This window comes from Ceratina calcarata, unplaced genomic scaffold (genome assembly GCF_001652005.2).
Source record: "Ceratina calcarata isolate Rehan_Ccalc_2016 unplaced genomic scaffold, ASM165200v1 scaffold92.2, whole genome shotgun sequence".
Classification (NCBI taxonomy): domain Eukaryota; kingdom Metazoa; phylum Arthropoda; class Insecta; order Hymenoptera; family Apidae; genus Ceratina; species Ceratina calcarata.
Window position 1 is genome coordinate 716208 of NW_017180576.1, and position 12605 is coordinate 728812.

The 12605-nt window shown below is 41.4% G+C and overlaps 4 protein-coding genes across 4 annotated transcripts in view; 2 read left to right on the forward strand and 2 right to left on the reverse strand.

Annotated features, from left to right (window-relative positions):
* Positions 1-758: 758 nt before the first annotated feature.
* On the reverse strand, positions 759-4009 carry ktub (Tub domain-containing protein ktub). Its single transcript, XM_018035738.1, has 8 exons — positions 3968-4009; positions 3413-3548; positions 3251-3340; positions 2749-2924; positions 2514-2681; positions 1819-2164; positions 1553-1705; positions 759-1346 (listed from the first exon to the last, which is right to left on the reverse strand). Exons 1-8 carry the CDS (start codon positions 4007-4009, stop codon positions 1213-1215), a joined length of 1245 nt encoding a protein of 414 aa, XP_017891227.1. The 3' UTR covers positions 759-1212.
* Positions 4010-4230: 221 nt separating this feature from the next.
* Positions 4231-6824, forward strand: mRpS30 (mitochondrial ribosomal protein S30). Its single transcript, XM_018035787.2, has 2 exons — positions 4231-5314; positions 5494-6824. The coding sequence occupies exons 1-2, from the start codon at positions 4869-4871 to the stop codon at positions 6695-6697; spliced, it is 1650 nt and encodes a 549-aa protein (XP_017891276.1). The 5' UTR covers positions 4231-4868; the 3' UTR covers positions 6698-6824.
* Positions 6825-6889: 65 nt separating this feature from the next.
* On the reverse strand, positions 6890-9273 carry LOC108631676 (tigger transposable element-derived protein 2). Its single transcript, XM_018035788.2, has 2 exons — positions 8752-9273; positions 6890-8660 (listed from the first exon to the last, which is right to left on the reverse strand). The coding sequence occupies exon 2, from the start codon at positions 8553-8555 to the stop codon at positions 7047-7049; it is 1509 nt and encodes a 502-aa protein (XP_017891277.1). The 5' UTR covers positions 8556-8660; positions 8752-9273; the 3' UTR covers positions 6890-7046.
* oys (lysophospholipid acyltransferase 6) overlaps positions 8908-12605 on the forward strand; it is a 23356-nt gene continuing 19658 nt past the window's right edge. The window contains 2 exon segments of the mRNA XM_018035696.2: positions 8908-8926; positions 9673-9776. Coding sequence (XP_017891185.2) covers positions 8908-8926; positions 9673-9776 — 123 coding nt within the window.

Sequence of the window (12605 nt, forward strand, 5' to 3'; positions counted from 1 at the left end):
CCAAGATATGTTAATAAATACGTTCGATATGTATTAAGGAATGCTGCTTTTACACGATAATACAACCATTGAACAGAGATCATTTTCAGTGCGTTTCGATGTTTAAAATAATAAATCGTAGGAAGGTACACTGTCTGAGATGTAAAATCGTCACGTCATCAAAATTGTACACGATATCTTATTTCCCGAAGAGATGAAACGTCCCAATGAACGCGAAAGTCTAAGAGACGTCTGCAGACACCCTATTTTTTAGACGATTTACAGGCGCCTGCAGACACATTCGGAATACGAAACGTAACCACCTTATGCTTTTCAAAGTTGAAACTTGTTCAGTGTCTGAACAATACCAAGAAAAACTGTAATACGTACTATATATACGTATCCCGTTCACTTTCGATACAAAGATTTGTCGCGATGGTTTTGTTTAGGCAGTAAATTGTGCAGCGTACCATCTCTGTACAGTTCTGACTAATATAAAGTAGCATTATTATATAAACACGCGTTCGCAATATTACCGAGAGACGTGAACCGATACATTCGATTCAACGAATACAGTCTGTATATAGCGTGTAGTATCTCGAACGAACAGTCACTGAAATCCATTGTTAACGATAGATATTACAGTTCTATCAGGAATGTACGTGTACGCGTCATTATTATTATTATTATTATTATTATTATTATTATTATTATTATTATTATTATTACGTGGTACAATAAAAATTTAATAAGCATCCGACGTGCATCATGTCTCGTNACGAAATGAGTACGATTCGTTCAACGAAAGAAAGTCGTACGACCTCTGAACGGGAAAGTGATTCACCCTGTAATAGACATCGCGACGCGGACATGATTCTAATTATTTCTACAATTCTAGTATTATCCGCATGCTCGCCGATCGCCGATTATAAATGTTTCTAAGAAAAGTGAACACACGATTTGCGTCGATCACTCTTACGTGTGAATTCTTACTTCGAACCACCGATTTTTATGCTACCTTCGATACAATTTCGGTATCGGTTTACATAAAAATTCCTTTTACGCGCTTCTGCGCTACGGAATAGCGTATCTTGTAAATGCACGAAATCCGTAGTCTAGTCATCGTTACAGATATGTTTGTAAAAGAACATCATCGCGACCTGTTGATTGTCCTGCGGAACCGTGCGTTTCGCGATTCGCGAACATCGTTAGGATAGTTTCTGTAAATGGCATTTATTCGCAAGCTAACTTACTGTCGAAACTGCTGAGAGCGATAGCGAACGCTTGGAGCGTACACAACGGAAATCGGTAGTCCATCGTGAAAACGTCCTCCGCCACGCGGCCGAATTGCATCACGACGTAATCGACTGAAACGCAAACATTTAGACATGATAAATCTGTTCCGATACAAAACGTACGTAGGATGAATCGATGAGAAGCATCGTTTGAAGATTATTCGATTGAACGAAATGCGTTCATCGTCAGACAATGCCGGTGCTTTCCACGTTAATAAACAATTGCCAACTTCGTATCGATTCACCCTGTGCCTTAAAATCGAGATAAAGACAGAGACCATCGCTGTCGTGCACCACTTGAAAATTCTTCACGGAGGCCTGCGTGACCCGCCCGTGGAAGTTCAGCACGTACGACTGCGTGTCGTCATTCCACACCGGCGTCTTGTTGTGCAGTTCTATCAGATTGTCCATATTCTTTGTTTTCCATCGTTCTGCGGGAGTAAAAAAACAAACACGATCCTGTACGATTATTACGAGAAGCCTTTCACAGGTTGATCATCATATAGGATACAACAGAACTCTGGCGTGCGAGAAACATACGAACCGAGTAACGTTTCCGACTCGTCCCGTGGACAAATTTCGACTCTCTTCTGATCAGACGTCATCCCCGGAATGATGACGGTCATTTTACGGGGTCCCTTGAATCCTAGGACGTTCGTGTCGTATATGACCGCGGCCAACTCTTGTCTGGGATTGAAACGATCGTCCCGTTTGTCGTCCTTTATCAACGAATACCCATTGTCGTAGACGGTGAACTGCGTTCCCAAGAGATTCGACCTCAGTTTACCGATGTAAGACTCCCCGGCTCTGGACAGGTCCGTCGGATCGGTAGAAATCAGATAATTACTCGTCGTACTCTTCTTTCTCTTACGACCCGCCAACAAGAAAATCTACGAACAAACGTAGAACAATTTTCATAACGTTTCGTACGTAAGTAAAAAATTAATTTTCACTCCGGATGTTCATGCGTTTGTGAGAATTTTCTATAGTTCAAAGGATGCATCGCAGTGATTCAAAGTATCCGAAGTAAAATAGAATTTACGATACTTGGAGAATGTTTGTGTGCATTCCGGTACTTGTAAGAATAGCAATTTGCATAAACATCCGTGGCCTAATAATTAAATGAGGAAGCTTCCGATACTTCATATTGCATCACGCGTTATACGCACTGTTTATATTGATTGCGCGTTAAATGGTTGTACCAATCTGTAGCCTAATAATACATAGATAACTCGTTACCTTTTTCCCGTAATCTCGCTCCAGATGTAAAAAATAGGTGGGATATAAACCACGGTCCATACCCTTTCTGTCGCGCGTTATTCTACACTTGTAATGCATCTTTTTATTCGCTGGCTGCAATACGAAATGTTCCACATTCCCTTCCACGTTTCCCTCCAATTCGGGGCTCTGAACAAACGAGACATCGTTATGAGATTCGTTCATGACTCATCGTTGAGACACGGTGCAAACTTACCGAAGAATTATTTTCTCTGCTAATTAAGGTACCAGCGGCTTCCGACGGAGCTACTCTAAGAGGCGAAGGACAAGGCAGGGACTCCGAAGGCGAGCGTGCGTCTATAGGTGACGATTCCTCGTCCGCGCAATCGGCAGCCTCCATACCTTGATAAAATCTTCCTTCCGTGCTAACTTCTATCGCAACAAAATGTTCTACCCTGTATTCAAGTTCGCGACATAATATATATATATAATTATTAGACTGCCGACATTTATGCAGAATGGAACGTTCATGGTATCAGTTTAAAAGATGTGTTGCACAATTATTTCGTTTAAACATTGAAGTACCGGCTTTTTATATTAATCTCATTACACGCGACGGTCATCATTTCTGCACACTCGATTTTCTAATAAGTGCATAAAATCGGCAGTCTGCTAATAATAATAATAATAATAATAATAATAATAATAATAATAATAATAATAATAATAATAATAATAATAACCGTGGTAGCATTTACCATTAATTCTTGCTTCTATATCCTTGTTTTCTGCGAATGCGTTTAAATCAGCGTTTTGAGACGCGTTAAACTGCAGCGAGCCATTATAGCCTGAAACAATGAACCAAGTACACGTCTCATTCGTTCATTTATCGCATCTTATATAACATTTATACCGTTTACCTCTGAGATCTTTAGTCGGGTTCGTCCACTTTGTAGAATGACTGGTAAGCTGAGTACTCGACATGTTAGACGCCTGTACCATTCCACCGGCACCGCTTTGTCTTTTCTGTTTCATCTTTTGCGCAATTATTTGCCTCTGTAATCGATTACGAACTTGTACATTAAATAAAATTGCTTTTAACAAACAGGATGAATCGATTGCATCGAACGAAACGAGTAATCATGTTTCCAATTACTCTGCATCGTTAATAGCCTGACAGTTTTTAAGAATTTTGCCCTGCAAGGATTACGTACATAATCTGTAAACTAAATTATTTAAATGACCTACACACACGCTGCTAGTCATACGCATACGCGCATATATAGTAATTGTTATTAACTTGAAGTTGAAACGTAGAAGTGATAAAACTGCATTGATCTTTGAGAGAATGTCATCGCGTTTGGTTCTCAGGTATGGAAAACATAAAATACACGTCTGTGCTCGAGAATCGAGAATGAAGATCGAACGTTCGAAAGCATCGTCGTTCGTGAATTTTGGTTCTGGACAACGCATACCTGCTGCTCGAGCTTCTGTTGCCTCAGATCCAGCGACGTCATGTTGCTAATATGCAAGAATAAGAATTATCACTCGCCGATTTATTTTATTTCTACAACAGAATAATCCAGCTTCTCAGGAAACCAGTTTGTTTACACCAAGCATATCTCGTCTCCCGTGACTACCTATGTAGGTAGGTACGGTAGGTAACTCGCAGTAACTCGTACATAACCTATCTGCGCAATGATGATCATCGTGGGATTTTTGGCTCATGCGCATTACAAAATAGTTTTGGTTGCAATTGTACATATACGTGCTCTATATCATTTAATTAAGTTCCCGATTTTAATACGAATTCTGATTAGGATCGTAGTTTCGATTTCGACTTTAATGATGATCGTGATCGTGGATTCAATTTGGTTTTGATAAATATTGGATCAAATAAAAAATAGAGTGAACTACTATTTCAAACTTGCTCTAAGATTTTAAGTGAATTCTAAATAATGAATCAAATAGAGAAAAATTGTTTCTACATCCAAGTACACTAACAAAATGATTATTTTGAATATCGTGCAATTAGATAACACAACATAATTAATAGCTGGCAGTGTGCACCATCCAATGTGGGCCCAACACTGGCATCATTACCATATACACACATACGCTCGTTCCATGGTTCGTTCAAACTGTTCAAAGTGCTTCTACAACTACAGTTTGTGCGTATTGTTCATAACCTTTATAACCTCTGTTCCGTACACCCAGACTGGTTATGATTTCTTCCTACGTTTCCGTACGATTGACCGGAATAAAATAAAGGCCTCATAGAGAAATATGACTGGCAAGAAGAAAATAGTGTAACGCGAATTTGAACACAACATTTAATTCTGTTGTATAAAAGATTGTTACAATATTCTCATCAACATGTATACCGGATTGCAAAAGTCTTTCCCGAGTTGTCCTACAAGGATTTTTAAAGTCGTCACACGAAAATTGTCAAGTACGACAGTGTCGAACGAGACGGAAGACGTGGTTTACCCTCCGATATTGGATTTATCCCGCGCAGCTAGGGTCAGAAGAAATAAAGAGGAGTGGCATGAGAAAATTAAGAGACTGTACAGCGTGGAGGAGAAATTGTTTGGCATCAACATGCCACGTTATTATGGCTGGAAGTCCATGATCGTGGAAGAGGGACGTGTTCGATATAATTCCTTGGATCATGCTCAATACATTACTCGTACTCATGTTATGAATGAACATAAACTCCCTGCAGTTTATGATACACTGTCGAATGAGCAATTAGATTCTGTCGTGGAGAACGTCAAGCATCATATAGAGAAGATTGTCAGTTTTGAATACAGTCATAGATTGTAAGTATACGATTAATTGATTTTCAATTTATTTCCTTCATTCTCTTCACCTTCAATGATTTCGCTGTTGATATATACTTTGCGTGTCGGGTGTGCTTTATTAAATTACCTGTAAGTTTATAGAATCCACGGTTTAATAATCAGTTTTACACATAATTTCGTTTAATTTTCCATTGTAGAAGGGAACACGAAATAACAGAGAAAGTGGATGAAATCAGGAAACAAATGCTACAAAAGGCTATCACGAAATCACTGATCAATCAGATCAACAGGATAATGCTGGCCGCCACATCTCCAATAATGCCACATTTATTAGAAGCTCAAGTAGATTTTGATCCAAGAGTAGAGGCCTTCTGGTTCGCCGGTGGCGTGGAACCTTCGGCTATGGTTAGGAAAGCAAAGGCAGGCTCGAAATACGCCAAGAATCGCGCAGACGAGCTATTGGATCAACCGGTTCATTATTTCGGGACTCCGTTACTGCAACTGAGGCACCAATTACCCTTGAGGGAGATCGTCCCTTTGACGGAGTGTACCAATCCGGAATTTACAATCCCGGAATTTAAATTTTACCCCGCGGTAATAGGTTACACGTTCGCCTATAAGCACGCGACTTCTATACCCGGGTTCTGGCCTGGTGACACGCACGAGTTTGGTTTACTCTCTTATCATGATTTAAACCAAGTGCTCCGCAGCGAAACTTTCGAGGAAGACGCGATTACGGTGCAAGCGATCTTCGCGTCCTACGGTTGGCTCCTGTCGCAGGCGTATTACCAAGGTTTCTCGACGGTCAACGATATAACGTACCCATTAGTGACGCAAACGATATTGACCGACGGCCAGTTATGGTCTTTCTGCGTTTACCAGTTGAACACCACTGTGTTCTACACGGAATTCATGGATGAAAATCGTAAACGTAATTTATGTTGGATAACCGAACCGATGAAGCTGTTCGAAAAAGTAGAAGATGGAAAGGTTCACGGGTTTAACGAGGATGTTCTGAAGAAATTGATCAAATTCTACGCTAATCAGCCCGAGCAGAGGAACGAGAACATGACGCCGTATTTAGGCGACATCGTACAACGGGTTGCCGACATAAAAAACCCCAGAAGGAGAACCTGGCTGGAAGAACGTTTCAAGTACATCATGAGCAACAGACCAAGGCATTTCCAAATACCCGAGACACCTATGTGGCACAAGATCTACAAGATCGATAACAAGACTCGTCCTATGGATAAAAGACGCGACCCATGGGAGTTCGGTTATCAGCCTTACAAACGGCGAATGGACGATCACCAACCAATTTATATACCAAGGTGTCTGAGGGCGAACCCGAAGAAGAGGAAGATCGGACGCTGGGCGTATACCTTTTACCCGAGAGCGTAAACTGTTCGATACATCTATTTTAGATCTAATTTTTAAGAATAGTGAAATACGAAGATTGTACATACATGCAGAATGAGTAAATACAAGTACTACGTACAGCGTTGCCTGATCACGTTTTCGAAACATACGTACGTTAATTACACGTTCAATGAATTTAGTTAGAACTGCCGAGTTTGTATTTGACAAACGAAATATTTTAAATACCATTTAATGTCGAGACGGTACAACGGTGGCGACTGTGTGGCTACAGATTCTTCCAACTTCTTCGCATGAATCATACAAAAAAACCGGATTAAAGATAATTTTAATAACTGAAGTGAATACAGTGCACGATAAAAGAATAGAAATTTTACTCATTTGTGTTGTTATAGTAATCGATCAAAAATTTGACTTGTAAATTGATATCGTCGGGTTCGGACGTAGCCCATGTATTTAAATTGTGAAACGTGTTCACCATTTCTTGCTCTTCTACGGCAGGTCTCGTGCTGTTCGCTATTTCATCGTTCTCTACGACAGCTTCCGTGCTGTCCTTCGTTTCTTCCATGAAGTCGATGTTGTTTTGAATCATAGATTCTGCTTGCTCACATCTCTCGAACCATTGCGTCAATCGTTCTTCGTACATAACAATAGGATCGCGATCCTCGTTGGCGGCGTTCTCCGTCACATCTTCGTTATTAGCTAAACGAGTGAATTGCAAGAGTCTGTTCCACGAATTTCGAATGTCAGTCAACTTTATATTGTTCCACGCCTCGGCGATCAGATCCATGCAATCTTTAACGTCGTAATCCGGGTAGAATTCCTTCACGCCACCAGGAAATTCGAACGCTTTCTTTAATAAAAATTTTCTAAAGAACTTTTTACACTTCGAAATTAGAGCTTGATCCATTGGTTGTATAAACGACGGCAGGAATATTATTTGAAACTGTTCGTCCTCGCGGAGCTGTTCTGGAATCAAAAGTTGCGTGAAATGGTCCACCAAGAGGAGAACCTTTCCCTTTCGCTGTTCGCGCAAATGGAATTCTTTCACGCTGGCTTGAAAGTAAACGATGTACCATTGGGTAAATATCCGTTCGTTGATGGAACAGTTGCGTTCGCTCGCGTAGACGACTGGTAAATAATGCTTGCAATGTTTCAACGCTCTCGGATTGGGGTATTTGTGAACGAAGAGCAACGGGAGTTTGTGGGTGCCCGTTGCGTTCGTACACAACGCCACAGTCACATGATCCACCTTGCCCTTCGCTCTTTCTACTTCTACCCGTTGCTCGTCCTTCGTCAACATCTTAGGAAACGATCTCCACAACACGTTCGTCTCGTCCATTATATAGATGTTGTCCTCTTTGATGTTCTCTTCCTGCAGTGTCCGTGCAAAATTGGCAATAAATTTTCTCCTCACTAACTGATAAACGTCAGTTTCCTCCTTGTTTAATCCAGTTATTTCGTATCTCCTTTTGAAGCGCGAGATCCATCCTTGACTAGCTGTGAAATTCGAGTTTCCGGACTCTTGTTCGAACGCCTTTGCCTTCTCTTGGATCGCCACAGTCGTCAAGATGTTTCCCGACGCTCGACGTTCCAAGATCCACTCGTATAAACGAGCTTCCGTGTTATTGTACAACGGTCCCCGTTGCCTTATGGATCGTGCACGTTCCGGATCGTTACACAATTGTCGCAGAGACACCGACTGCTGTTTGTATCGCCTTATCGTTCTCTTGCTAACGCCGTACTCCGTGGCTAGATCGTCGATGCTGGATCCGTTTTCTAGTCTCGTCAGGATCTCCACGCGCTTCTCCACGGTTACTGTGTTCCTCAAGCTCGATGCCATGCTTGAAAACTTCTCGGCATTCAGGAGAATTTCATTCATCGGCGGCGGAGGCGGTGATCTACAGACCGCCGAAGACTCGAAACACCGGCTCAAGTATCGTTGAGTACTTTACGTAGCATCCTCGTCGATGTCCGTTTTATGTGACTGTAAACACGTTTCGAAGTAATTAATGCTGGCGGTCGAGAGGTTAAGAGGCTCCTCCCGATTTCTCAAGACACTTGAGGAGGGTACCAACCATTAATCAGGCACTCCGTTTCATCCCGTGCAAAGAGCTTCGCTGAGAACCATTTATCATCCATTGCATTTCTTCTAGTATCGAAGTAAACGTTTCGCGAGCGTGAATCCGTCATTAACGATGTCAGTCTTTAAGGGATAAAACAATACGCAACAGATGGTTTCAATTTCTAAAGGTTCGCGAAGCTTTCCCTGAGACGAAGTTTAACTTCGCTTCATTGTTACAACACTGACTGAAAAGCACTGTTCTTTCGCTTTTCCTCGGCTGAACTCACGCTCGGCTAGTCGGCTCTTCTTGAGGGTCGTCTGATTTGTACTATCGCGAACGAGCCGAACGATACATGCGTGTACTAGAACGATAGGAAAAAATTACAACGCCTATTATTGTTATATATGTACATTGGTTCGTCGTTTAATTCATATTCGTCTGTGCCACGCATGTGCATAAACGGCCCTTTAAACATCTAAGTAAGTACACACTACACAACCATACGCCTACACGTTGACAACGTCACTCTCGCTCCATGATCACGTCAGATCAGATCACGTGTGTAACTTCACTCGAATCCACTTGTGGATACGGCCCTGAGTGCCGGCAAGTCTAGCCGGTTGCGAGTCGTAGCGGCGCTGCATTTCAGGAGTCGTGATGCTGCTGGGTGTCGCGTCGTAGGTGCGTGTCGTGAATCCACCGTCGCGTTCTAACGACAATCGGCATCGGCCCCGGTCCCGGCCCCGGTTCAGTCTCGAGCGAGCGATTCTCGGTCCGACAACCGATTCTCGGTCCGACAACAAGTTAAGAAGGAAGAAACCAGCCGGAGAACTGTGTCCTCTACGGCACATACGTTCAGTGCGAACCGAGGCACGGCCCGCTACGAGCGTCGCGTGTGTTCGTGTGTATGCGTGTCGTATTTATTTTGATTAGACCGTGCACGAGATCGTTCTGTGACAATGACCGAGGAGGAGTACTACGACGGCTCCCGGATCTTCTTCTGGCTCACTGATTTCGTCGACTTGTCCATCGACCAGGTTGGAAAGACAGAGAATCATTTATAGTAAATGCTACAATTTCTACTCACCGGCAGATTTTTCTATAATCGTACCTTGAAATCAGAGGAAAATAAGTCAGTGAGCAAAAATCGTAACGTAAACAGAAATCAAGACTTCTGTTATACATTTAATTTTTCATCGAGAGTGGACGTGCAGACGCGCGTCGGCTCCATCCTTTTAAATCGCACCCCTTTCAAGAGTGTCTTGTAATTTTATTAAATGAGAATTAAGTGAGAAAAAACCCGTTGATCGTTCTTTACGCTTATTTATGTTTGCATCGAAAGAGAAAGTGGAAAGGCGCGTGAATTGAATCTTTTTAAATTACTTTTACCCGCGCCTTATCTTTCATTAAAATGTTATTTTTGTTGCGATCGGACTTACAGCTCGAGTGTGCACGTGTTGTATACTTAATTTGTCAGTGGATGTCGGGTTAAGGTTAAGGTTAAGGTTGCAAATCGAGTCAAGGTGGCTCGCTCGTTACGCGCTGCAACGTTTTTGAGATTTCAAACCGTAACGCGATCTAACCGCGATTATCTTCTTCTTTCTTCTTCCTAAAATAGTTCAAGGGACGATTTGTCGGCCACTGACCACTTTCACGGTTCCTATTTAGTTGTTCGTAAATCATGCGAGACTCGATTCTGTGAGAGAGGTACGTTGAGAATATAAAGGATGCATGTAATCTGCTGAGACATGAAAGATGCATCTGCGTATCTCATCGCTTGAACGATAAAACTTTGTTTCACACGTTGTGTATTCATTTTTCAAATACGTACATTAGAAAATATCCTATTTTGTAGGAAAGTCCTCGGTCTGTTTGAATTGCGAGCTACGTGATCCGAATGCCTAAGATGATTGAGATCACTCTCGTCATTCACGTTAACTCTGAGAAATAATAATAAGATACAATTTCATAACGTAACGTTCAATTTGCTCGATACCGTTTCATTTTTATGTGTTTCCAAGCTCGACTTTGAACGAGATCGCGTGATTTTTTTTCGGGCCACTACGAAAAAAAGACACGAGCATAACGTGTTATATCACTAAGCGATTGATTACACGATAATGTTACTACGCGAGCACGTTACGTGTCTGGAAATTGATTCTTACACATTTATTAAAAAATTGTCTTGCTAACAATACGATAAGATAATTTTAAACAATTAAGCATTGTATACGGTCGTTGCTAAATAGATGACGCAGCAGTAGTTGCATCGATAGTTTCGAACGTTGAGTTTCGGAGAGACCGAAGCGTGCTAATGAATGAAAATGCATTCAAATCGTGGACGTTTCGATTTGTAAAAAGAATCGTTCCCCCATTATTTACTGGGTTTCCCTTGAGCGAAGTGTCAGAGTGCAGTTATCGATGATTCTAAAAGCCTCGCGATATGCGTATTATTCAGAGGTGAGGAGAGCGACACGTACGAGATTTGTGAAAGTAATAAGCGCCGGTGAAACAGCCGCTACTCTGTAAATAGAATCGCATGATTCGGAAGTCACGCCGCCGTAGAAAGCGAGAGACGCAGCGATGGGGAAGTTGAATTAAATGTACATACGTACACACGATGCTCGATCTGTGTTTCGCACGGCAAATATCGTTTTGCTGTTAAATAAAAATCTAATGACAATCCGATTCAACCACTTACGCAATCGTCTCCAACAACCTCCGTTATTCTGGTTTAAAAATAAATTTGCAAGAAGTCGATGTTAATCTGCACTACGGCTCGTAGAAGGGCGTTCGCAGATCAAGAGATAATAATTTTATTTTTTAGCAGCGTTTTAATGCGGCAACGAGTAAAATAGTATTGAAGCAGAGACAAGTGAATAGCTATTGAAGCTAAGCGTTCTTAGGTATTGAAAGGTTCGTTCAAAATTTGTATTCAATCTTATACCCCGCGTTTTTTTTTACAACAGATGTGATGCAGTCTTGTAATTACAATCGTTGACTGAAATAAAAAGTAATAGCAAAAGAAGACTCAATGGCATGTGCAAGCACGTCTAGTAAGGCGTGTAAATAGGTACAACGTATAATTAAATCTGAAGTTCATTCGAATTGTCGACCGGTGACTCTTTGCTCCAGCATGTTTTTTGTACTTCCTATATTACGATTTCAATTAGATCGTAGTACGTAATTAAATCTGAATTTCATGCGGATTATAAATCTGTAATTCGCTCATTCCGACGCGTCTCTTTTTAAAACTCTCTTCTGTTATGCAATTATTGTTTCTTTTCATTTTCTAAACGTTAACACTTGAATGTGCGTGCGTTGCATGACTTGAACTTCTGCTGACAGTGCAGAGGACTCGAATGTCTGAGGTCAGTGTTTACTTATTGTTAGCTGTGCACGCGCGAAAGTGCACGCACGGGGAAAGGACAATTGAACGCGTGCGGAAGGTTGTTTTCATACAAGTTATCGTGAACCGTTCCCGACTTGAACGAGGCTTAATTTTAGAGGCACGCGTAAGACACTTGAACGTCATCGATTGGGAGCTACGCAATTCGATGTAGCCGCACGTGTAGCCTGTTTATAGTTTATATGTATACATATGTACGTTCTTAACATTTTATTGCCTTATTTTTTCCCTTCCATTTTTAACTCGTTGAATAATAATAGGAGGGTGCGAAGTCTTCTTACTTCGGCTGCACTGTCAATCGCATGGATTATAATTAATTTTTTATTGGACGACAGCGATGCATTTATTATCATAGAAAATATTGAGATAAACTGAAGGAATTTTGAGTTATTTTAAAATACTAGACAAGGCACGTTTGTACTTCTTTAACGCTGGATCTACCAAGTATGGGGAAGGG